The following is a 26,272-nucleotide window of genomic DNA, read 5'->3' as shown; positions in this document are numbered from 1 at the left end:
TCAAAAGATGAGTATTCCAGTCCTGTACTGGCCTCATCTCTCTCTCCTGAGTTTAGGTAACATATTTGATGATAAGCCTGTGGAAAGCAGAAGATTTACTGTTTCTCCCAAACCCACAAGTACAGGGGAGAAACTCCATTCAGTAAGCAAGTATAGCTTTCCCTGACTGTCCTCTGCAAGGGTTAAAGTCATTGGATTTGGCAATGGGGTGATTGCTGTCAGGACTTTGTTTGTAGGGAGGCAGAGCTGCACACCCAGCACACAGTGCTGTGCAGGGATCCAGCACTGAGCTTGTGAACCTCATCTGAGACCCCCCTGGAGACCTTGAGGAGGAGGATTTATTGCTGGTTCAGGCCTTAGGAGTAACTTTAACCCTTAATAAATACAGATTTTTTTTTTAATTTCTTGTTATCCTTGCTTTTTTAGGATAGTTGTGTTTTAGTGTGTACTGATAAAGATTTGGTCTTGCTGTTACAGCTGTCTCATTTCTGCACAAGCATCCCTCTCAAAGTATTATTTATTACAGTTTTCTTTGTTCAAGAACCAGTCTGGGGAAAACCAAATGGAATACATGTGATATTTTTAATGGGAATGCATAAAGTCATAAATAATTTATTTTCTTTCTTGAAATGTTGCCTCCTTGATCAGTAATATCTCGAGGGGCAGAATGACTGCTGCTATTTTAACCATATGTGATTTCAAAATTCAATTTCAGTGGAGTATTAGTGCATCTGCTTTTTTCTGGGAACATGATAGAGCTGTACAGATGGGTCAGGTAGAAAGGAGATAACAAATACTGGGAGTTACAGCATAAAATATGTACAGGAGACAATAACAAAATTCCCAGAGATTTGAGTGGAAGTGAGAGTTGAAGGATATTGCACATAGCTGCAGGAATTCCTCCTCCCTGGCTGCCAGAGCTCATCCCATGTGCCCAGGGACACCTGCTGTGCAGCAGCACAGCACTGCCTGAGGTCACTGTGGGCTCCAAGAGCTGGGGCTGGGACCCCAGGCCCCCAGGGGTGGTGCCACTGACATGGGGTTCCTAAACCCCTGGTCTGACTCCAGCAGCTGGCACCCAGTCTACTCACACCAGTCCCCCAGTAGCTGGCACTTAGTATTTGCAGGGATACAGAGAAGGGACAGGGAATGAGGTTACCCTGGGAGACTTAAAGAAGGGATTTACTAGTGAGAGAGGACAAGGGCTGGGGCAGACAGTGCACTGGCTGGTGGTGCTTTACAGGGGACAGGCCCGTTTTACGCTCCTTCCTTGCCTATTCCTCCCTTTTCTCCTCTCTGATTCACTTCCCTGTATGTTGCTTCATGAGTTTGCTGGCTGCCTCTCGCCCCCACCATAGCAGGGACCTCGGGTTTGTGTCCTTACCAGCTGCACAGCCTGGGCTGGCCCCTCTGTGCAGTGGTGCTGGTAACTTTTGGTGCCCTTCAGTCAGCATGAGGAGGAGTGGCTGTTGGCATTGTGTCTGCTGTCTGTCTCTGGGTGTACTGTTTATTACCTCCATTTTTGTTACCCTATTTCATGAGGTCCTTAATCAGAGTATGGATGCTTTCTCCTTCCACATTTTTGTATAGAATCCATCCTGAAAAGAGCTCACTAATGGTGTTAACTTGGTTCCATTGTTGCTGCTGGAAGAATTTCCTACTAACGTATTTTTTTTCCATATACAACCTGTAAAAATCTGCACAGCTCAGATGCCACCAGGGGCAGAGATCAGACTCGGAGGCCTGTGTTGGTCCTGTCTCCCTCCCTCCTGTTGCTGTGACAATGATCCCTTGTTGGCTGTGCTCAAAAAACACAGAGCTGCCCCTTCTCATACAGGATGTGATTTTTCCATCCTACAGGATGTGGTAGTTTGGATCTAGACCAAGTTGTGTCCTTGTGATGTGAGCTCCTGGCAGGTAGCTGAGCATCAGAGAATGAGGCTGCTGTCCTGGGTTCTATTCGTGGCTTCAGAATGTGAGATGAAACCAAATATTAAACCAGAATTATTAATTAACTCAATTCATTAAATTATTTGACACCTAACATAATAGATAAATATTTTAATATTTAAATACTAATTTTTTTTTTGTTCTGTAGTGTGCCTAGAGTTGTTCATCAGGAATGTGCAAATGCTGAAAGGTCACTCATTGTATTTGCTGGGAATGCCCCAACGAAGGCAGGAATGATGCCCCTGACTTCATGTTCTCAGAAGGCTCATTTATTACTTTATAATACTATATTATATTAAAGAATAGTAGACTATACTAAAGAATAATGAAAGGATACTTACTCAATGCTAGAAAGATAATAATGAAAACTCGTGAATCTTTCCAGAGTCTCAACACAGCTTGGCCGTAATTGGCCAATGAGTCAAAACAACTCACACCAGAACCCAATTATCAATTCCCTTCAGGTAGACAATCTCCTACAATGCGTTCCACTTGTGAGCAACACAGGCACAGCAAATGAGATAAGAATTGTTTTCCTTTTTCTCTGAGGCCTCTCAGCTTCACAGGAGAAAAATCCTGGGCGAAAGGATTTTTTCAGAGAATGTGAATGCCCCAGTCACTGAAATGTCTCTAACCCCGTTGCTCTCGTTCCCGCAGAGCCCCCGCCCGTGCTGCAGGTGCCCGCCAACGTGACAGTGCTGCCCGGGGCCGGGGCGGTGCTGAGCTGCCTGGTGCTGAGCGCAGGGCCCTACAACCTCACCTGGCAGCGGCACGGGCGCGACGCGCGCCTGCAGGACCCGCTGCGCCTCCGCGTCCTGGCCAACCTGTCCCTGGAGCTGAGGCCCGCCCGGCTCTCGGACGCGGGCAGCTACAGCTGCACTGCTGCCAACGAGGGCGGATCTGCCACGGCGTCTGTCTTCCTCACCGTGCAAGGTAAGGATGGGATACTGCGCACGTGGCTCACTTGGCAGGGCTCCCTTTGGAACAGACTGCACACAGCCTTGGACAGGCCCATCCCTGCAAGTGTCCGAGGCTGGACGGAACTCAGAGCGACCTGAGATGGTGGAACGTGTCCTAGCCCATGGCAGGGGGTGGAATGAGAGGGGCTTTAATATCCCTTCCAACCAAAACCATTGTGTGATTTCATAAAAAAACAGTCAGAACTAAAAAAGGCAGCATGAGCGAGACCAAATCTAGGTCTGGGCTTTTGCTGTATACCAGGAACAAATATGTATAAATGCAATAATTGGTATTGGACCAAATGTTTTTAAGAGTTTGAAGCACTGCAGGATTTTTTTTTTCTATTTGCCTTGATTGTGTGGAGATTTGAACCTTGGTTCTTTGGTGCCTGTCTATGGGTGAGGAGTGACAGAACTCAAAATCTTACTGTCACTTCTAGGTGGTTCCAACAGATTGCTGCTTGTGATGCTGCTGGGCCATGTTCTGTGCGGAGGGGGTGCCATCGTTAATTAACTTTTCTGCTCTAATTGTAGTAATTTGTTAGCTAATGGAAAACTTAGAATTATGTAACAAAACAGTTTTGAATGGAATAGCTTGACCTGAGGTGCTCCAAAACAGAGGTTGAAGGCGGAGTTGTAAAAGTTATTAAAGGGATGTTGTTTTTCCTATATTGGTTACCGAGGTAGAATACCTTGTGTAGGTACCTAGTAGAACCACTTGGGCAGGGCCTAGTACAAAATACAGCAGAATGAAGTGTGGTTTTTCAATATCTGTTTAAATTACCCTTAGATTGCTACAGCAGAGTTTTAACCTAATTTCTAACTAACTTAGATTTCTCTAACCTAAATCTTTAACCAAGCTGAGAGGAAAAAAGTAATGAAAAAACCTCAACCCCCATGCATTTGGAAAACCTAGTTTTGAATTGTACGGTATTTTTCCATCAAGACACTCATTCAAGCATGTCAGAGGCATCAAGAGAAATGTCCTCCCTCATTCTTCTCTTCCTGGGATTTAGGTTTTCCTCTCTAACGTCTGTAGCTCAGCTGGGAGCTTTAATACTTTGACCAAATTGCTTCTGGTGTTTTTTTCTAGTAAATCTAACAGAGTTTTACTGCTGTCACAACAGAATATCAAGTTTCAAATCCTTTATATATGTGGAATGTTTGTATCAAATGGTTGGGAATTACATTTTGGCTGGTCCTGGTAGTGCTAACAGCTTTCAAGCATGTTTGAGAGAACCCTCTTGGGCAGCTCAGACAGCCGTAGCTGAGAGTCGGAGTGGAGTTTTCCATATTTTTCGTAAAGGATGCTTAGAACAGAATAAATACATAGGAAACACTAAGCTGTAGCTGAATTCAGCTTTCTGCAGTAGTGCCTGCCTCTTTTGTTTGGAAAAAGTAATCTACTGCCAGCTTTCCCAATGGCTGCATACAGAAACTGAATGGTATCTGAAGGGCTTGCAAGTACTGTTACTTGTGATCATTTTAATTTGCCTGGAAAAAATTATTTCCATCAAGCTGCAACATAGTCCTCTAGGCACCTGAAAAAGTAAGGAATCCCTTCGTAAATTAATTTATGTTTCCATACAAGACCAATCTGATGAGAGGACTTGAGCAACTCACGCTACATAGCCACTCTTGCATAACTCCAAATTTGAGCACATACTTTGTAGTCCTAGCACTCAATGGGCTTTATCAAACTGCATTCCAGGACCTTCCAGAGTGCTCTGGGTAGCACCCCCAGCCTACAGAGAGGCCCATGTTTCACACAGGGCTGTGCCCTACCTGTGTCCTGGTCGTGGGGAGCAGTGAGAGATGGGGACAGTGTGTTCTCCTGAGCACAGAGCACACAACTGGGGCACAAAGTCAGCCCCATGAAGGCTCCAGGCGGTACTTGCATAGATGCTGGCACAGGAGGCACATCAATGTTCCGTTTCAGAAACAGCAACATCAAACCCAACGCTTTCAAAACAAGGGTTTACTACAACCCCCTTCAGCAGGAAAAGCAAATGCTGCGTTATTTTTAGAGCCACCAGTATTTGTTCTCTGCCTTAAATCACCCCAGAGAGAAAATGGGGATGAAAGCAGTGCTTATTCTCCTATTATCTGAATTTCAGAGATCTACATGGAGCTGATCCAACAATAATAAAGGGCTTCAGGATGAATTTAATTTGACATTCTGAATTACTTAGAACTACACAGAGCATGGACCCATCTCCATCAATTAACAAGACTTCAAATTTCCCTGTTTGGGATGTTAATAATGACAAGCCCATAAAGCTGTAGCTCTTACCTCTGGCCACCTTTTACTCTTTACTGCCAAATAAAAACTGTTTTTCGAAAACTACTCCGGGCCCTAACAACCACTGCAAGCTGTACATGACAGTCACACACTGAGTACCCCCAGAAATCTGATGGAAATAATTTTTTCCAGGCAAATTAAAATGATCACAAGTAACAGTACTTGCAAACCTTTCAGATACCATTCAGCTTCTGTATGCAGCCATTGGGAAAGCTGGCAATAGATTATGTTTTCCCAATGGAAAATTTTTCTGCTCCTTTCTCTGAAAAGATACAATACAGAAATAAACATCCTGGTCTTTCAGATCTCTCTCTAACTGATACTTAGGTCTGTGGATGCACACTGTGATAATGGGCAGAGAGGAACTGGTTATACTGCTCTGAGATTTTTAAACACTCTGAAATTGGCCCTCCCCACCCTCACAGGGAACAATTCCTTCCCAGTATCACATCTTACCCTGCCCTCTGACAGTGGGAAGCCATTCCCTGTGTCTGTCCCTCCAGGCCCTTGTCCCAAGTCCCTCTCCAGCTCTCCTGGAGCCTCTTCAGGCACTGGAAGGGGCTCGAGGTCTCCCTGGAGGCTTGCCTTCTCCAGGTGAGCATCCCCAGCTCAATCAGGCTGGCTTCAGAGCAGAGGGCTCCAGCCCTGGGAGCATCTCCATGGCCTCCTCTGGAGCTGCTCCATCAGCTCCATGTCCTTCTGGTGTTGGAGGCCCAGAGCTGGAGGCAGCTCTGTAGGTGGGGTCTCTTGAGAAACTTTACACACGATCTGTGTTGTTTAAAAGGTTTCATTGTGCAGCCTTGAATGAGATGGGCACTGCAATGAGCTTGTGCTTCTCCTTTTATCTACAAATCTTCACCTCTGAGATACAGAGAACAAAGCAAAGGAAATTAAAGGTACCTGACATAAGAAAGCCCTTCTGTGTGCCTGCCTGATCCCTGGCATTTGGGCAAGAAGACAAGATGGTCAAATGGTGGCAAATGGGGCCTCACTGATCTTAGTCAATATCTTGATTATTACAGCTGTGTATATTGACTTTTTTCTAATAATTTTATTACAAATATAATACAAGTTAAACTTTCTTTCCTACTCTGCTTACCTGTTAATACCATGTGAAAATACTGGCATGGACAGTAGTGTGTTGCCAAAGCCTGATGTGTAATTGCCATCAGAGCCAGTTTCTAATCCCAACAGGAGAGAAGATCTTCCTGTGGCCAGAGCATGCAGAATACCCCCAGCATCTCTTGGCAGGATGTCAAACCAAATAAAAATAGCTGAGCCAGCTGTGCACATCATGAATCACTGGGGGACAGTTCTGTAACATGGAACCATTTCTGGCCCCTTCCTGCCCACTCGTGATGTGTGCTGGCTCTTGCACACACTGTTCCTTAGCATCCACTGAAATGTGTCAAGTGTCCCCATGGCCAGTGGGATGGGGTAATTCCCACTGGAACAAAGAAAGAAGGGCTGTGCAGAGCAGCCCTACATGTGAGGTACCTCTGGGTTCCATGTGTTCAGCCTCTTGGACTCTCACAAATGGGAGTTGGACTTAGGCTTTTGTCCTGTGGTTTGTCCAGGAATTCATAAATACAGAGAGCTGAGCAAAAGACAAAGCTCCAAAGATGAAGAATGGTAGTACTTATTTTGTAACAGCCAGTTTCACTGGTCTCAACTAACGTTATCCACGGGTGTGGATCTTCTTGCCACTGTAAGACAAAGTCATACCTACCATAGAAAGTGTCTGTTGCCCAAGTGAACTGCTTTGGTGTTTTTTTTTTACTGAGGAAATCTGTCTAAGAATTATGGAATCACAGAATGGTTTGTGTTGGAGACACCTTAAAGCCCATTCAGTGCCACCCTCTGCCATGGGCAGGGGCACTTTGTCCTATCCCAGGTTGCTCCAAGCCCTGTCTGAGCTGGTCTTGGACACTTCCAGGGGTGGGGAGTCCACAACCTCTCTGGGTTAAAAATGAATGAATTCTGTTGAGTTCCTCAATTGGTTTTCTAGTGAAAACACCCCTGAAATCCATAACATCCTTTACAATTTTTAACACTGCAGTTTCAATTCTCTTCCACTTGTGTGTCTGCACATATATTGTGACTTTCATTCTTATCCCTCAGGTTGCATTCTGACAATTGACCCACCTTAAGGTTTGTGGGTTTTAGTGTCCAGTAGTCTGAATAAATTTCATAGAATCAAAGAATGGTGCATGTTGGAAGGGACCTTAAAGCTCATTTTGTTCTGAACCCTGCCATGGGCAGGGACACCTTCCATGTTGCTTGTTGTCTGGTGTTTGTCGAAGTTGACTCTTTTGCTGCCTTTTTAACCCCATCTCAGGAAGGCCAGTGCCTGAATTCTGACCTAATGCCCCTTTATAAAGGTGTTTTAGTCTGAGACTTAGACTGTGCCAGTGGAAACAAGTAGTTGCTTTCTCACCATGTGGCTATTTGAAAGTGGCAATGAAGTTCTTATCATAACATGTGTTTTCTAACAAGACATTTTTAAATGCTGTTTTTAATTTCTTTTGGTAGAACCTCCGAGGCTTGTAATTTCACCCAAGAACCAGACTTTTACAGAAGGTTCTGAAGTGTCCATCAGGTGTTCTGCTACAGGTTACCCAAAGCCAACAGTTGTGTGGACATTCAACGATATGTTTATGATTGGCTCCAGCAGGTGGGACTTGAAGTTGTCTCCATTTATTTTAATATCATATGTGAGAAAGAAGGTTTGAATAGTGCCAACATATTCTACTACTTTAACAGGAGTCTGTCAGTTTTGGAAACAGTACCTCAGTCTTTGCTTCGATAACTCTTTAATTGTATTACCTCATCTCTAACAGAGAAACACTTTAGTTCTATTTTCCAGGTTTTTTTACAAGATTAATTTATGTACTTTTCACAAAATGTAGTACTAGATATAATAGTACTAATAGTGTTTATCATGGGGAAATAAACCCCAGAAACACCTATTTATAAACCATCTGCTCATTCTGCTGTGGCTGCTTGGAATGTGGATATAACCATTGTTCTTTCTAATCATTTTGCTTGGTCCCTTGTGTGTCCTAGGTACAGAATGACCCCAGAAGGCACCTTAGTCATAAGAAAGGCAACTCCCAGAGATGCAGGAATTTATGGTTGTTTGGCAAGTAACTCAGCTGGGACAGAGAAACAGACATCCATCCTCACATACATCGGTAAGTGAGAAAGTGAGGAAAACTATGTATTAAAATTTAAAAAATAAACTAATTCATCATCAGCGAGGAGGAGCTGTTTAAATGAGTAGAACCCTGCAGAACATTCTGGTAGAAATTTCAGAAACCTCAGAAGATATGTTGAACAACTCACAAATGTCTCTTTTGCTTTTGGTTCAAACCTGAGTAGTATTGTTAGGTAGTATTTGGAGCTTGATGCTCTTTCTAAAAAGAAAACTTTTTAGGTGAAAAAAACCCTAAAATAGGGTCTTACTATGAGATAGACTGGGAGCCCTGAGTCCTTTAGAAAAGAAATTTTGTTTCTGTATCAAAATACTGTGTTAAAATATTGATAGCAGAGTATTAAACTATTTTATGACCAGCATCTACCTGAAGGAGGAGAATGATTTCATGTTACTACTTTCTACATGATGAAACTTTTCTGATCTTGTCCTTATATTTCATGTACATTTTGCATATGATTCAGGTGCTCTGGACCAGACTTTACTTTTCCTTGTTTCCCAGTGTTTATCTTCCACTTTAAGGTCTGTTTGACTTTTAATGCAAACATTCTTCCATATAACAAGAGAAAATTAGAGTCTTTCATGCTTTATATCTTAAAAATTACCTGTACATAGGGTGCAGAGCTTATTTTTTTATCTCATTTCTTTTTAGAGGGCCCAACATTGACCGTAGTCCAGAGTGAAATTCTGGTTGGTCTTGGAGACACGACTGTTATGGAGTGTAAAACAACTGGAATCCCACCCCCTCAAGTGAAATGGTTTAAAGGTGTGCTCATTGCTTGGTGATTGAGTCATTTATTTAGCAGCAATATTTTAAACAATGATCAGGAAGTGACTTCATTTCTCTCAAGAGCATTATGTTGTATTCAACCAGTGACAGACCTGTGAAATTCTCTAAATCTAGAAGAAATGGCATTGACCTCTAGGGCATAAATTCTTGCTTCTATTTAAATATGGTGAATTAACACACTGTAGCATAACTAATAATAATAGTAAAACAAAGCTGAGCCTCCTGCCTGCTTACATAAGGTTTGTTCTTTCAAAAAACATTTAGCTTTATGCTACAAAAATCACAAAATATTTTTCTCTAGCCCTTATTGTTGTGTTTTCATGTAGCCTCTAATTAGGGAAGAAGTACAGCCTGGCACACTGTCCTACTGCTGATCTCTGCCCAGAGATACTTGGATTTGTCTTTGCCTTGTGGAACCAATAAATTTAAAAAAGATGTATTTAGTGTAGTAATGAACGTTTCCTCTCAGCTGAGTGGGAGTCAGAGTTCTCATCTGCTGAGCTTGTACAGCTGCTATGTTGTGAGCTAACTTAAACTTGGACACTGTTTTGTGGGGATAATTTTGATAAATATAGGTATACATTTGATGTAAACAGTTATATTGCCTTTTTTCTATCTGGACTTAGGTGACTTAGAGTTGAGGGCATCAGCATTTCTCGTTATTGATACTCACCGCGGTCTTCTGAAGATCCAGGAAACACAAGACCTGGATGCTGGTGACTACACGTGTGTTGCCACCAATGAGGCAGGGAGAGCTGCTGGCAAGATAACTCTGGATGTTGGGTGTAAGCAGTTAAAACCTGCATGGGGCACACTCAGATTGCTGAGTTGCTGTACTGGTCAGGGAGTGGTGCCTTGGCTCCTCAGTTCTTTCTAACAGATCTGTGTGTGTGCTGGGAACACCTTTTGGTGGTGTTGGTTAAGCAGCTTCCTTGTCCCATTTGGACTCCAGCTTGGAATCATTGAATAGTTTGGGTTGGAAGGGACCTTAAAACCCATCTGTTTCCAGCCCAGTCTTACTTCTTTTGCAAAGTAAAGAAGTTATGGGGAGGAAGAGAGGCACAGGAGGAGGAAGCTGTTAAAACCTCAACCTAACAAAATTTTCAAACAGAATTAATTACAGAAACTTGAGTTACTCTGTGAGGTTATAGTAATTTAGCCCTCCCTCTCCTCCTTACCTAATTCTTTCCATCTGCCTGTGGCCTGACACATTGCATCCTGTTAAATGTTCCTGTCAGGCACATCTGCTTTCTGAATGCATGGCACTGCTTGCAGAAGACAAGGAATTTAGCAACGCTGATACTTAGTGTTTCTAGAGTTGGGAATGTTAGAAGAAAACCTATGCACAGTGGGGCATAAATTGAGGTCATCAGTGGTGCTAGAGAGAGGGATGGCTGTGTTACAGTGCTCACTTTCTGTGTGTGCTCTCTCTCCAGCTCCCCCCGTTTTCACGCAGGAGCCGGGTGACGAATCCGCGGATCTGGGCTCCAACGTGACGCTGCCGTGCTACGTGCAGGGCTACCCTGAGCCCAGGGTCTCGTGGAGGAGGCTGGATGGGGCTCCCCTCTTCTCCCGGCCCTTCGCACTCAGCTCCAGCAGCCAGCTCAGGACGGGCGCTCTGGCCATCCAGAGTAGGTAGACTCAACGTTAAAAGAACAGACTCCATGAGGAACTAAGACATTTGCAAGGCATTTAAGTTTTACTGTATGACTACATTAAGTTAGCTGTGTAAAGAGACTGGATTTCTATCACAGATTGTGTTTGTGATAGTGACATCAGTGCTGTTGACACGCAGTTCATTTTGCTATGAGTTGTGTTTAGTCATTGGCTTCACTCTTCATGCAATTTATTATTAATCTTTGTTGAAATACACATAGGTTATAGTCTCTGATCCTGAGGAGCCACAAATTTTCATTTTTGGTGGATTTTGTTTTGTTTTGATGTGGTTGGTTTCTTTTGTGTTGTGGGGTTTTTTTGGATTTTTTTTTTTGGTAGAGAACTGGTTCCAAACTCAGTGTTTTAGATCTGTCCTAATTTGGGTAATAATAAAAACTTTGCAAGTGGCTTTGTAATTTTGATTATTTTGCAGCATTTCAGTGATTCTTACGCTGAGCAATATTATTCTGTTTTCTTAATTGGCTTTTAATTCCTTTCTGTATTTTCATTGCTTTGGTACTTGGTGGCTGATGGAAAGAAGTGCTCTGTTTCAAACTGAGTGTTTGAAGGTGGGAGAGACAGGGACACGGTGTCCATGTGGAGCGGGAGGGGCAGTATTATGTCAGATCCTGCAGTCAGCTCTTTTCTCCCCTGTAGATCTGTGGGTCAGTGATGAAGGGACTTATGTGTGTGAAGCTGAGAACCAGTTTGGGAGGATTCAGTCCCGGCCAGCCACGGTCACAGTGACAGGACTGGGTAAGAGCCGTGCATGGCAGTGGGAACTGTTGGGGTTTGGGCAGCAGACAGGATGCCTGGGGATTGTGTCCATACATGCTGACCTATGTGCGTGCTGTATTTATGTGTCATCCATACAAACTGAATTAGGAATAGAATATTGTAATTTATTTCAGTGGATTTTGCTTGTTAGAACATTTTTTTTAATGTCTGCACTAACTGGAATTAATTCCACCTGCACTTTTAGCTGGAACCTTAGAGAAGTGATTTATCCTGTGTATTTTTTCTTATTCTGAAGTAAATTTACTAAGGAATGAAAAATCACTATAATGATGGATGCTAATGATGAGGTTCCTGCCATTTAATTAATCTTAAACAAATAAAGGCAGCAATGAATGTAGTTGTGTCAGTGTTGAGATAGGTGGGAAGGAATCTTGGTGATCGAAGAAGACAATAAATATCTGGCCTTCACCACAGAATCCCACAATGTGGTTTGAGTTGAAAGGGATCTTAAAGCCCATCCAGTCCCATCCCCTGCCATGGGCAGGGACACCTTCCACTGTCCCAGGTTGCTCCAAGCCCCCATCCAGCCTGGCCTTGGACACTGTCAGGGATCCAGGGGCAGCCACAGCTTCTCTGAGAACCCTGTGCCAGGGCCTGCCCACCCTCACAGGGAACAGTTCCTTCCCAATATCCCATCTAACCCTACTCTCTTGCAAATATCCATGCTGCTAGAGGCTTGGTTGTTATCTCAGTTTGACATCTGGCAATAAAAAAAAAAAAAAATAATGCAATGGAATGTGTACATTTGCATGAGGATAAGAACAGAGTCTCCCTGCCATCAAAGAAACCATTTGTTATCTTCAAACTTACTGTAAGAGCCAGTAATACTGGCAGGGTTTGATAGACATGTTTTTACCTGTGTATTATTTAGTATTATTTAATGCCCAGTACTTAATTTAATTTCTCAGCCATGTGCCCAGTCATGTTTGCTGTTGGCTTTTCACAGAATGTGCAGGTTTTCTGCTGGGCTGTGACCTCTCTTCTGATCCTTCACAATTTTATGCCCAATGGAAATTGCAGCTTACTTTTTGTTCTCTCCAAACCCACTGCATCTGTTCTTTGGTATTTTGCCCAAGTAAGGAAAAATGATAAATCAACTTGGTGCCAGAGTTCACAGGGAAACCCTTGATTGGATCCAGTTTCAGCTGAACAGCATCTTCCATTTGCTCCCATTCCTTAGACTAAAGGATCACTGTTGGTGGATTTCCCCAACTTCCCATCTCTCCTGTGCTACCCCTACATTTGTTTCTTTTTTTCTCATATCTTCAATTTAATACTGATTTAATTTAATATTTTACACGAATATATGAGAAGTCCTAGTAATTTCTTCTTGTTCTTCCTTTTTGTTCAAGTCTCTCCTCTGATTGGAGCAAGCCCAGCGACAGCCAATGTCATTGAGGGCCAGCAGCTCACTTTGCCTTGTGTTTTGCTTGCTGGGAACCCCATTCCAGAGAGGAGGTGGATTAAAAACAATATGGTGGTAAGACTACTTTGTTTCCTGTAAGATTTATTGGCAGAAGAAAGCTACAACTGACATCCGAAGGCATGATAACAGCTTGGTTTAATTTACAAAAGTTGATGTGATCACTGCCTGTGCCAGGAAATTTCTGACCCTGATGTACAGATCAAGGAATAGGAGATGGCAGCGAGGGATGGGGAGGTCTAGAAAAGAACTTTGAACCAAAGTATTTGTGAGTTATTCTTTTATCTTCTATTTTGTTTGCTTTCAAAGGAGTTTTATGCATTTTTGTAGCTCATGAACTTCAGCCTTGGACTCTGAATATGGGAATGCTAGTGGCTGGAATGGCAAAAGTGGGTTTTTCAAAATAAAGGTACCAGAAAATTTCTGTAGATTTAGGATGTTTTAACATCTTGCCTTTTCCTGTTGCTGATGGGCTGAATTAAATACCAGTATCCCTGTTCCATATCCTCCTTTCCTGGTGGTGCTCTACTCAGAGCATGAATGAGTGTGTTTTCTTTCCCCCTTGGGAACATACCATTGCCAGTTTATATCTCCTGCAGACACAGCTAGGTGATCTTTTTGATCCCTTCCCACCCAAATCACTCACAGATTCTAGAAAGATGCTGTAGACACCACACCTGGGTTGGTTGTGTGAATGAAACTTCAGTTCTTTAATACTAAAATTTCTGACTTTACCCTATGAAGCCGTTTTTTATCTTTGTTCCTAATTTCTCCCTAAAACCCTTTCTACACAACTGGACTTAAAAAACTGTAGCAAAATGCCTAATGTATTGTCACAAAGCAGAACCTGGTGCTCCCTGACCCCCGTTCAGGTTTCCAGCTCAGTTTAGGTGTCTCTGGAAATCACTGGCTTTTCCTTAGGCTGTGCAAGGAGCACAGGCTGTAAAGCTCTGTGAGAAATACTGGCAGGATCCTCCTTGTTGAGTTGCTAATTCCTCTCTCTAGTAGTGCTGGTTTCCTGTCATTGTAAACTGCTGGGAAATGCTGTGCTCCAAGGAAAAAAGTGTTGGAGTAAGTTATATTTAGAGAAGAATTCAGCTGCTTCTGAGTGTGACTGGAACAGATTTGCTTTCTAACAACTCTTTATGAGGGAGGGCTGTGCTGCCAAGCTCAGGGTGTTTGATGTTGCTGTAGGATATATAACTCTTCAAGGCTTACTCCTTGGTGAAAGTTACAATTCTCTTGCACAATGGTTTGCTTCGGAGCCAATCTGTTTGATGGATATGGAAGTTAGAAGGTTTTGATAACTGTAAAGGAAAATAGTCTGCTTGTGGAAGAAGAACAAGTCATTGCACTTATCAATTGCTGGAATAACCAATAAAATTACAGTGAAGTAATTGAGCTAAATTTGGGTTTGCTTCATTAAAAGCAGGAGTGGCAGCACAGGATATGCTGTGGCAGAGTGTCTCTTGCAGTTCTTACTCTCACTCCAGCAGTAAATACGAGGTGCTGCTGAAACTCTTAAGTAAAATTAGTTTTGTATTAAAAATGGAAAGTAGGAAAAGCTCTAGTAAAATTCTGCAGGAGCGCATAATTTTTAACAATGTGGCATAGCCAAGCAGAGCCACACTGTATCAGGAGTATTTCCCAGTGAAAGGTTCCATCTCTCCTTTGGCAGCTGATTCCCAATCCCTACGTGAGCGTGCGCAGCGATGGCAGCCTGCACCTGGAGCGGGTTCGGCTGCAGGACGGGGGGGATTACACCTGCATGGCCAGCAGCGTGGCGGGCACCAGCAACAGCACCACCACTGTCCACGTCTTCGGTGAGCAGCAGCCTGCCCTTGCAGCCCGGGGCACGAGGGGCAGCGCTGACCACAGCAGCTTTCACTGCTTCGCTGCACTTACAGCTGCCCACGGCGCCTCTCCTGTCATGATGCTGCTTTGTAAAGGAACACAGGGGAGATTGGGTCCTCTGCACAGGGAGGAGCTCAGTGATCAAGACTCCTTTTCAAGTAAAATCAAATAAAACTATTTTGTGTTCACAAAAGATCCTTGTTCAGAGGCTGTGCTGTGCAATCTTCATCTGGTTTAATTAACAAGCAGGTGCAAATGGGAGTTGGCTAGAAAACCATGAGGAGTGCTGTCTGCATGTTTCATAACTGGTGTAAAGAAGCACAGCTCATGGGAGAATTAGAATGAAAGGAAATGAATTATGAGTTTGGCAAAAGTCATAATTTGTTTGTTGTTTTTGGTGTCATCCCCATTCTCCTCCTGCTTATTTTTTTCTCTTTAATTAAAACATACCAAAAACTGCACTGACAGGAAGACAGAGTGTTAGCATTTTGGCAACCCATCTGTATTTCAGCTGAGCATATTTGTGTTAGCTTTGCGAGGCTACAATCACTTCATAGTTTCTCACATGTTATATTTTCTCACATGTTAAATTAATCATGGGAGATTTATTTTGAGCTTCACTGAAGATGCTGAAACTTCCTTTTATATAAAGAATGACTATAAATTTTTAGTACAGGCAAGTACTCATAAGATCTTCCATGTCAACACTATTTTCTTGGATGTTTCAGACCTTGAGAACAAAAAGGAATATCTTTGTATGTGTTTATAAATATCTGGGTTTTGGTATTGTACCCTTAAATCTTACCTTATTTTTCTGTTAATTCAAAGGCAGCTCAACTGAGTGAGGGAATTCAGGTTTTTGTTGTCTTCCTGTTACTGATTTTGTGAAGCAAAGCCTAAAATGTTATCAGAGGATAATGTGACAGAGCCTTTCTGAAACAATTTCAGTCAGTGAAATACCTGCAGTTAGTTTAAAACTGCGTGTACATAATGCACTGATGACCCTATGGCTGGCAGGCTCTGTAGTGAACAGGGATTTATTCTGTCCTGAAAGGCTGGAAAGTGGCTCCTTGTCCCTGTTAGGGTTGGAGAAGAGGGCAAAAGGTCCCAAACTTCCTTGCCAGTAGGAAGTAGTAATTGAATATAAGGATTTTATCATAATAGTTGTTCCATGTTGAAATGTGTTTTGCATGTCTTTAATATTTGCCTGTGTTTTAGTCGTGCCTGTCATTCAGCACGGACAGCAGATATTCAGCACCATCGAAGGAATCCCTGTGACACTGCCCTGCAAAGCAAGTGGAGTTCCCAAGCCATCCATTGTCTGGTCCAAGGTAACCCCTCACCTTTGAGCTGATCATGCTGAAAAATGGGCTGAACACATAATTTAGTTGCCATAAAAACTATATTTGAAGAATATGGCCCAAAACTGCACTTGTGAGGGACCTGGAAATCTCTGTTTGTTCAGAGCTGCTTTTGTTTCTTAGAGCAGAACTTTTGGCCGTGGTCCTGCCACAGCTCAATGTTCCATTCTTTGGCAGGGCTTAGGTTATCGCTGTATCTTTATGGGGTTTACACTTTAGAAATTGTTCCTGTTCCTGTTGTGAGTTGATAATTGGATTTTAGGCAGCCTGCCACAGACTGAGAGTTCATTTTTCTTGTGGAGCTCTGACTTTTTTCTCTGAGGAACATGTATTTAATAATGGCATTGTGGGGTTAACCCATGACTTTTCAGTCATAGCCTTGACAAGATGTGCACCGAGGAGGACCTCAGCCTTTGAGGGATTTGTCTTAAAGCCAGTTTTAGGGTTTTTTTCCTTCTTAAACAGGATAATTTCTGGTAGTAACAGTTATTTGGGGTATGTTACAGTTCACATGATGTGGTGTAAAGAAACGTTTGGATCTCAGAAGTTGTGCAGATGTAACTGATTGGGGCCTTGGGAACAGCTTTGCTTCAAAGAAGGAATACAACATGGTTAACTGTTAAAAAAACTGTTGGTTTGATAGAGAGGAGAATATGGGAGGATTTCTTTTTCTTTATTTTATCACTTATCCAACTACAGACAGGAGGAGGCAGCTGACCAAGAACAAGTTTGTGTAACATATACAAGATTCATTTTGACATGAGAAATCAATGTCAAAATTAACTCATTTGAAGTCTTGATTATTATTCTTGACTATTATTTTTTAGATTTTCTTTTAAGACTTTGGGTGTGTAAAATGTAGTAAGTTCTCTGCATAAGAATCTCTGTGCATCTATTCTTATTACTTCTTAGAAAATGATACTCAAGGACTGTGCAAAGTTAATTGTAGTTAATTAGTTTGTGTAAATGGAATTTTAGGGCTAAGTTTCTTAGCTAATATAAAATATTTTGTCCATATCAGCCTTATAAAAATAAAAGCAGCTTTTATTGAATTAAATAATTGTAATTTGGATTAAATTATTACAATTAAATAATTGTAATTTATTTTGGAAAATCCATGCACTGTGGACTTTGATTATTTTTCTTTCCACAGAAAGGAGAGGTAATCCTTCCCAGCAACGTGAGGTTCTCGGCAGGGTCAGATGGAAGCCTGTATGTGGTGTCCCCAGGGGGAGAGGAGAGCGGGGAATACGTGTGCACTGCCACCAATGCTGCTGGCTATGCCACCAGGAAGGTGCAGCTGACTGTCTATGGTGGGTGTCACCTCAGCTCAGCTGCAGTACCCCTGCCACCCATCCAGTGCATTGGGAGATAGGCACATTCACAGCACATGGGATGGGAACTGTTCTCTAGTTAGTGCTTCTGGATCCCCAAGCCAGGCTGTTTTATACATGACTGATCCCAAAAGGCATGTCCCTCAGCCAGTATAATTCTCTTAAAGCCTCCTTATCCCTCTTACCTCAAGTTCACAGACCTCGGGCTGAGCATAATTTCAGCTTTATGGAAGTGGATAGGAAGCATCTGTACAGGAGTAGAATTTCCTCCTGGGAGAGGAATGAAGATCCCTTAATCCCACCAGTCTCAAGCCTTCCTGTCATTATCAATCCAATGTTATTAGAATTTGGTTCAGGTGTAGTTGTGGTTTGCAAGGCTTTTATTTCTTGGAGTTACTGGGGCTGTTGTGTAACAGTCAGGGAGTGATTGCTAACTACCTATGCAATACAGAGCTCAGCAGATGCAAGAATTACAGCCATTTGTTGTGTCCATCTTTTTGAATGGATAGTCCAAACTTTCTGGTATTTGTGGTGTTCCATGTGGGCATCAGCCTGTGTCTGAGCTACAGGCACTGTACATCAGCATTGCAGGGATTTATCTCTATTCCAGACAGGTGATTAAAACAGGATTGTAATGTTTTATACCTGATAAAAAAAGAGATGTTGTATGGTGTTACATTTGTACAAATATGTATATTCATTGCAGCTTCTTTGTGTGTTCCATGTTACAGTGAAACCCAGAGTGTCCAGGCCTGGAGACCAGCAAGGAAATGCACATGATAAACCCATAGAGGTCTCAGTAATTGCAGGGGAAGATGTCACACTTCCATGTGAAGTGAGGAGCTTGCCACCCCCCATAATTACCTGGGCCAAAGAAATGCAGCTCATATCTCCATTCTCTCCAAGGTAACAGTGTTTGATATAAAACTAAAGAAAACTGAAATTGCCTCTAAACTGTCAGGATTTTGGAAGGCTGTGTGATTTCTGACTGCCACAGGATTGCTCAGAAGGTGTTACTCTGTTACTTTGTCCTGCCTGACCTCTCGTACTGGGTCTTGAAACTCTTGCCCAAGCCCGCTAAGGCTGTGCATGATTTCACAGCTCCCATTCCAGCTTGTGCTTATATCCAATCTCAGGGGGCCAGGAGGAAAGAGATCCTGGGCATTTGTGCTGTGGTGGTGCCCAGAGACCCACATCATCTGTGCATGATTGTAATTGTCTAAAAACTGTGTTTCTTTTCTTATGTACTTCACATTTATGTCAGGGGAGCACTGTCTGTGATTTATGTGAAGCCTGGGCTGCCAGTAGGATACAGATGATGATGATAAGTGTTTGGGTATGCTGACAAGGGCATGTTGTGTACTGTGTTTTGGATCCAAAAACTAACCAGAGATTCTTGAACATGTGAAAGCACAGTTAAATACTTGTAAAATGTTGAGCTGACAGCCTTAGAGAATGAAGAGCAGGGGACTGTGTTGGACAGTGTTATTATTTAATGTTGCACAGAGTGAGAGGGAGATGAGCTGGTGGCTATTCCCTGGACACTCCCCATTGGAGTGCCAGGTAGTGTCACCAGCTGTGCTGCTGCTTTCTGCTTCTCAGGGTCCCTCAGAAGGGCCAGGCACCAGCTGTGTCCATAAAACAGGGAATGACAAGGCTGGCCAGAGGCACACTGTGCTTGCTGGTGTCTCCCAGTGATCCCATGGATGGAATCAGCCAGTGTCTGAGCTAAGGAGTTGTACTGGAGATCCTCTTTGCCTTGTGGCCAAACCTGCACCTTGGAGTCATTCCAGGGAGCCTGTGACAGCCTCAGCAGATCTTTTTGCCACTGTGTCTGCTGAAGGAGGCTCATGTGCAGGGATTTGGCTTGTTGTCAGTAATCCATGAGGGATTTTCTGCTGTGTCCTGTGAGCATGTTGCATGCACTAACAAATCTGCATTCTTCATCTCTTACTTGTCCTCATTTTACCTCAGGAGATGCTGATAAATTAGGGTACTTGCTCATGGCTGTTGTGGTGAGATCCAAGTTGTCCAGAGGAACAGAAGTCCAGCTCAGCCCATTCCATAAAATTGTTTACAGATGTCAGCAAAAGTTACAGATTAGTCCAAACAGAACTGTTTGAGACCACCCAAAGATCTTGTTAGAAATGTGAACAGTAAACAAAGGGAGAGGGAAATCAGATATGAAGGAACTTATATCAGAAAGCAAATGTAATTACTGGACAAAATCAAGGAGGAGAAGTTGCCTCAGAAATTTGTCTTTTGGGCTTACAAAAAAAGTGCGAAAAAGTTTGGAAAGATACAGGCAGCAGAGGAGGAATTGTAGAATCAGACAGATTTTACACTGGAGAAAATACATTTCACTTTCATTCATCTCTCCAGCCTTGCAATCCCCAAATTCACCATTTATGTCCTTGTGATAACGTTGTCCTAATTAGTGCCAATTCTGGAGTGGCAGGCTTGAATTTCTTCTCATCAGTCCTTAGCTGTAATTTTTCTTTCCTCCTCACTTACTTTCCCTGTCTGTATTACCTTTGACTCTTACAGAAGCTTTTGGCTTAGCTGGCCAAAGTAGCTTCTGGTGTTACAGATCTGTGACCAGAACTGTGGGAGAACTTAATGCTGTGTAGTGAATTATTTACTGGGGAATAATGGCAATTCCTATAAACAACAGAACTAGCAGTTTTGAATCAAAATCCTGTCTTCCATCTTGAATCAATGTAACATCACTTTTTTGCCAACATGAAGCACTAATAGAAGTTTTAACTTTCTGACCCTGTTGACCTGAGCTGAGCAAAAAATTTTAACAAGAGGGTGAAGAGCTCAAGTTCTCGGCCTCTATCACATTTTAATAAGTCATATAAATAGCTAGAACCAAATTTTGTAATTTGGATCTTAAATTTTAGATATTTGCTGTGTATTCTGAATATGGGGGCTCCATAAAGAGTTAGAAAGCAAAGGAGTAAATATAAGTCATAGTTGTGTAATATGGTAAGAGTGGTGTTATTTTAGCTCATAGCAAACATTAGCAGTGTGCAAGGAGAGGTCATTCACCTTTCCATACATATTTATACAGTTTATCTGCTTCTTCTTTTTCCAGACACACTTTCCTCCCCTCAGGGTCCATGAAGATCAGCGAGACCCAAGTCTCAGACAGTGGAATGTATGTCTGTGTCGCCACAAACATTGCTGGGAACGTGACTCAGTCAGTGAAGCTCAGTGTACATGGTGAGTTGGAACTCCAGGGTTCATCATCTGCAAGTTTCCACATGGAACTGAGCATCTTTAAGAGGTTTCCAAAGTTTTTTCCTAATTGACATTAAATCCTCTCAGCTGTTGTTCTTTCAGGTTGTATTATCTTCATATGTGAGTTAGTGATTTTGTGGAAAGTAAATATTGTATAAACACCCACAAATACATAGATATGTGTAAAAGGGTCCAGTGGCTCCAGCCAGGACCTGTGTCCCTCTCTCTTTCCTTACTTTTATCTGATATTGCTCCTTTGTCTCTCTCCTGCTCTTCCCACACCGGGGCCCAACCACTGTCTCTTAAACACTCACACAATGTCAAGTCTGAAAAAATGTCACTTGTTATTGTTTCAGGCATTTTTTTAAAAGTCTTTATATTGCCAATGATCCTTAGGACAAAAAAGTATTGTGGCAAAAGACTTAGGATGAATTGATATTATTCTGTAGGACCGGCAAAATCACTTCCAGTCGTATTTTGTCTCCCTTGTCTGAACTTGTGTTTGGAAACATACAAAGATCAGGGATTAGGGAAAGGAAATTAAAATTCCAAAAGGAAAATGTGATTAACTCTATCATAAAAGCTTTTGAATTGTTTTGTGTTACGAAGAGCCAGTACCCACAGCTCTTCCAGTGTGCTCAGAATATGGCAATGTGCATGGGAGTTGTGCAGTGTGGTTTGTTCAAATAAATTCAGCACCAGGGTGTCTCCCATCCTGTTCTGTGCAGAGAACATGCAGGGCTGCTCTTGTAGTCACCTGAGGGCATTTGATTTCAGTAAATAAGGAACATTTTGTAAAATGATAAAAATAGAAAAGAATTTCATAGGATCATAAAATGATTTGAGTTGAAAGAGACTTTTTAAAGGACATCCAGTGCCACCCCTGCCATGGGCAGGGACACCTTCCACTGTCCCAGGGTGCTCCAAGCCCTGTCCAGCCTGGCCTTGGACCCTTCCAGGGATCCAGGGGCAGCCACAGCTTCTCTGGGCACCCTGTGCAAATGCCTCACTATCCTCACCATAAAAAAATTATTTCTTATACCTGGTCTGAATCTCCCCTCTCTTAGTTTAAAATTAGAGTTTCTCCTTGTCCTGTCCCTCCACCCCTTGTCCCCAGTCCACCTCTCGCTCTCCTGGAGCCCCCTTAGGCACTGGGAGGTGCTCTATGGTCTTCCTGGAACCTTCTCTTCACCAGGCTGAACACTCCTAGCTCTCCCAGCCTGAAGAATGATCCTCTACATTGTTTCTTTAACATTTCTGTGGACTAAACTTGTCTTCCCCAGTTCCTCCAAGGATCCAGCGTGGGCCTCGAGTTCTGAAAGTGCAGGCGGGGCAGCGAGTGGAGCTTCCCTGCAGTGCCCAGGGCGTCCCTGCCCCCTCGGTCTCTTGGTTGAGAGGCACAAGTGCTGTGCCCACAGATGGGGGGAAGTTCCTGCAGAGCCCAGATGGAGCTCTGGCCATCAGCAGTGTCCAGCTCCCTGATGCTGGCATCTACACCTGTGTGGCCACCAACAGTGCTGGCAGTGACACGGCAGAGGTCACAGTACAAGTGCAAGGTACTCCTTTGGGGCCACGCTCCTGCCCTAGCCCAGACTGGTTTGGGGTTGGGGCCTTCCAGGACAGGGCTTTCTCTCACCCACTGTTACGTGATGCAAAAGCCACATCTGGTTTAGATGTTATGTTCTGATGGTAATTGAGGAGAGTTAGAGTGAGCAACTAGTCTTTGGAGAGGTTGCAGGAAAAAAAAAAGAAGTGTGCACACACTCTCTCTATATTTAAATTAAAAAATGATGTTGAAATGGTAAAAGGGTAAGTGGTCAATGTGCCAATTTAAATACGTAGTGCAGCTCCTTACCTGAGGGCTGACAGATGTCAATGGAGCATGACTGACTTAAGCTAAGCAGGAATTGTTTCTTCTTTGCAAAAGTCTAAAGGCAACGTTTTGATCCCTTTGGATCAGAGATGCTGAGAAACGCTTCCTACAGGCAACAAAGAACTCTCAGTAACTTTATTTAATTATAAAGAATATGCTTCATATAGTCTCAGTCTGCACAAGAGTTTAAAATGGGACTTGAGAACAAAGGATGGCAGTAGCACTAAAATATGTGGTGTGGGGGAAAAAAACAGTTAAAATAATATTTTTGAGATAGTGCAGAAACGTTGTCTTCAAAATAAATTTAGCAAGATTTAAAGAGAACTATTTTCTGTCAAGTTTGAAAGCCTCTTTGTCCTGCTTACTTCCTAAATATTGCCACTGAAATGGAAACTACTTGTGCAGTACCCATTCCAGTCAATGTAAAGAGGGTTATTGGAATGACCTCATGCAAATGAAAGAGACTTAGTGTTATGTATTGTCAAACTGTATTTTTCTATTTGGAGCAGAGATCAAGCAGGTTTTTTTGTCCAATTTTCTTTCAGAGCCTCCCACTATTGAGGACCTGGACCCTCCATTCAACAGCCCTTTCCAAGAAAGAGTGGCCAACCAGCACATTGCATTCCCATGCCCTGCAAAAGGCAAGTGTCTTGGTGACAAAATGATCTTTATCTGCTGACCATTGCACATTACAACGCTGCTGTAAAAATGTCCAATCCACACTGTATTTTCCATGCATGCTTTATATGGAAAAATTCAAACTAACAGTGATTTAAATCACCACTGTGTGTGGAAGTCCTGTGGAAAGTCATTGCTGGCCAAAAAGGATTTTACAGTGTTTAGGATGAAGATTTTTAATGTTAAAATCATCCTGTAACAGCTGGAGCTTCCTCTTGGAAGCTGCTGGCCTCCATGTGTGTTGTCCTTCCAGCAAGCAGCAGGAGTTGTTTGAATCAATCTTGTTCTGAGCTGAGGGAAGCATTTGTGGCCGTTTCCCCTTCTCCTTGCAGGTACTCCCAAGCCTGCCATCAAGTGGCTGCGGAATGGGCGGGAGCTGAGCGGGGCTGAGCCAGGGCTCTCGGTGCTGGAGGATGGGACCCTGCTGGTCATAGCTGCCCTCACACCCTCAGACACTGGGGACTATGTCTGCGTGGCAGCCAACGAGGCTGGGAGCACACAGAGGAGATACAGCCTGAAAGTCCATGGTAAATAATACATACAGCCCATGGGTAGCTGCCTTGGGGAAAGGATCTTCTGTTTTCTTCTTGCAAATTTAATGGCCCAAATCTGCCCTTGTTGTTTTAAACTATAACATCTGAGTACTTCCTATTTTTCTGAGTTTTTTATACTCTCTGTAGTTTTTCTTTTCCCTGTTTTTTCTGTTCACTGTGACTTTATGCTCAAGCCATCCTTGTTTTGCTCAAGGATCTTATTTGATAGAAACTCCAGTTTTACTTGAAAATTTTTAATGTGAATAACAAATGAAGCTTTGTGCCATAGAAGTTACAGATTGAGGGCTAGATCTGCATTTCAAATGAGAGAAGAGTTATCAGAGTGAGCACAGACTAGGAGATTTTCTATTTGCTGATATTCTTCCTCTTCCAGAATCCTAGTTAGTAAATAGAAACCCTACAAACTACTTTTATTCCAGACTTGTTCGCTTCCCGTGACAGTAAGTTCTAGAGCCTGAGAAGGGTTATATCCTTGTTTTGAGGAGGGCAGGAATTCCATCTCCTCAGTGGGGTTGGAACTTTCTAATCCACAATTTAAGGCCATTCTCTCTGCATTCATAGTGGGACAAATGATAGGTGGGGTTCTTGGGCATGACTGGACCCATGAAGAGGAAGGATGACTCTGGAATAGGCTTCCTTCATATGCAAACAACACTAGATTTCAAAATTAAATTACAGATTAATTTTAAGATTATTCTCTTAAAACGTTGATGGTGCATATATTTGAGTGAATTTCCCTGGGAGTCTGTTATTGAGCAAGAGAAGACTGTTTTTGGCAAAGAGAAGAAAGGATGCAGGGAGATATGTCCAGAGCCTAAAGACAAATAGAAATGTTGGGAAGAGAATGAGGAGGGTTAGAGAAATTTTGATTTGTAGTAGTCCTTGACTGGGACGGAAAGGAAGAAAGGAGAAAGCACTGTAATAGGAAAACTTAAGTCATAATGTTGAGCTTTCTTGCAGTTCCTCCTGAAATTAGAGATCAAGATAAGGTGACAAATACATCTGTGGTTGTTCATCATGCTGTAAGTCTCTTCTGTGAAGTAACTGGTAACCCCTCTCCAGTCATCTCCTGGTATAAGGATGATATCCAGGTATGTTGGATTAATCTAACTGTGGACGGCTTGGTATGAGAATTCATTCAGAATACATACAGGTAAATGCCTTTATGTAAATTTAAGTGCTCTAAGAACACCCCCACAAAAAGGCAGCTAAATACGACTCATCCATTAATTCTGTAAGTCAAATGTAAACTCTTTATTTTCAATATTCCCTTAGGAATTGACCTTGGCAATCCCCCAGTATTGTAGATTCTAATCCATGCAGAGGGGACCAATATTGCCATTTTTTTTATTCTGTAGCTGGAGAAATAATAACTTTTGGAGGTGAATTGAATTCCTCAGGATTATGCTTGAGTCCACTGTTTCCACTTGTAGCTGATAAGTCGTAGCTTTAGATGAGAAGTCCCTTTATGCACTCCTGGGACTGCCCATTGCTGCTGTTTGGAGTTTCCCACTCCCTGTCCTAGCCTGAGCTATAAACCATATTGAATACATTGCAGCGGGGCAGGAGATTAGTGCTGAAACTGAAAGGGGAAACAGATTATCCTTCCACTAAAACTACCATTTTCTTATAAAAATCCAGCTGTGATACTTGGCTGCTGTAGCTTGGATCACATAAGGCTAATGTCTCGGGTTCCTCTAAGGTTGTGGAAAGCAGTGCTCTCCAGATTTTGCACAATGGGAAGATATTGAAGCTCCTGAAAGCTACTACTGAGGACGCAGGACAGTATTCATGCAAAGCCATAAACGTAGCAGGAAGTTCTGAGAAGCTGTTTAACCTCCATATACTTGGTTAGTTCCATGGCTTTGGGGTTGGGTTTTGTTTGGTTTGGGTTTTAGTTGGTGATTGGAAAAACAGTTGATATTTAAGAAGCCAATAAATTTTAACTCATTATAAATAGATTCTTCTACTCACTGCCCATGAATTATTGGCTGCTGACGCACTAAGTGCTTAAACTTTGCCATTCTTGAAGCAACACAGACAAAATATTGCTTTTGATTTCTGGACTTTGGTGCTTTGTTTTGTATTTGGGATGTGCAGTGTGATGTAGGGGTGTTCCCTGGTACAGTTCACCAGTGCAGGTGTGGAAGTGCTTGTCACAATAGACACGCTGTTGTGATCTGCAGAATTCCCTCTGCAGTGAACACTGAAGGTGTTTCAAGGGAATAGTAAGATCCAGCTTCATTCCCTTCAGTCACAGGGCACAGGTTCCCAGGCTAA

The 26,272-nt window shown here is 42.7% G+C and overlaps 1 protein-coding gene across 1 annotated transcript in view; it reads left to right on the top strand.

Moving 5' to 3' along the window:
• Positions 1-26,272, top strand: part of HMCN1 (hemicentin 1) — a 164,598-nt gene that overhangs the window by 54,906 nt on the left and 83,420 nt on the right. Inside the window, exons 11-28 of the mRNA XM_059478185.1 lie at positions 2,608-2,883; positions 7,744-7,885; positions 8,278-8,405; positions 9,078-9,191; positions 9,842-10,000; positions 10,652-10,846; positions 11,529-11,627; positions 13,022-13,149; positions 14,771-14,915; positions 16,165-16,277; positions 17,461-17,620; positions 18,373-18,547; positions 20,742-20,869; positions 22,171-22,443; positions 23,306-23,401; positions 23,771-23,965; positions 24,953-25,083; positions 25,695-25,842. Coding sequence (XP_059334168.1) covers positions 2,608-2,883; positions 7,744-7,885; positions 8,278-8,405; positions 9,078-9,191; positions 9,842-10,000; positions 10,652-10,846; positions 11,529-11,627; positions 13,022-13,149; positions 14,771-14,915; positions 16,165-16,277; positions 17,461-17,620; positions 18,373-18,547; positions 20,742-20,869; positions 22,171-22,443; positions 23,306-23,401; positions 23,771-23,965; positions 24,953-25,083; positions 25,695-25,842 — 2,805 coding nt within the window. The remainder of the gene's footprint in view (positions 1-2,607; positions 2,884-7,743; positions 7,886-8,277; positions 8,406-9,077; positions 9,192-9,841; positions 10,001-10,651; positions 10,847-11,528; positions 11,628-13,021; positions 13,150-14,770; positions 14,916-16,164; positions 16,278-17,460; positions 17,621-18,372; positions 18,548-20,741; positions 20,870-22,170; positions 22,444-23,305; positions 23,402-23,770; positions 23,966-24,952; positions 25,084-25,694; positions 25,843-26,272) is intronic.

Source organism: Ammospiza nelsoni, chromosome 9 (genome assembly GCF_027579445.1).
Source record: "Ammospiza nelsoni isolate bAmmNel1 chromosome 9, bAmmNel1.pri, whole genome shotgun sequence".
NCBI classification, from domain to species: Eukaryota; Metazoa; Chordata; class Aves; order Passeriformes; family Passerellidae; genus Ammospiza; species Ammospiza nelsoni.
The sequence above is the reverse complement of the archived record's forward strand: the minus strand, read 5'-3'. Positions and strand labels throughout refer to the sequence as shown.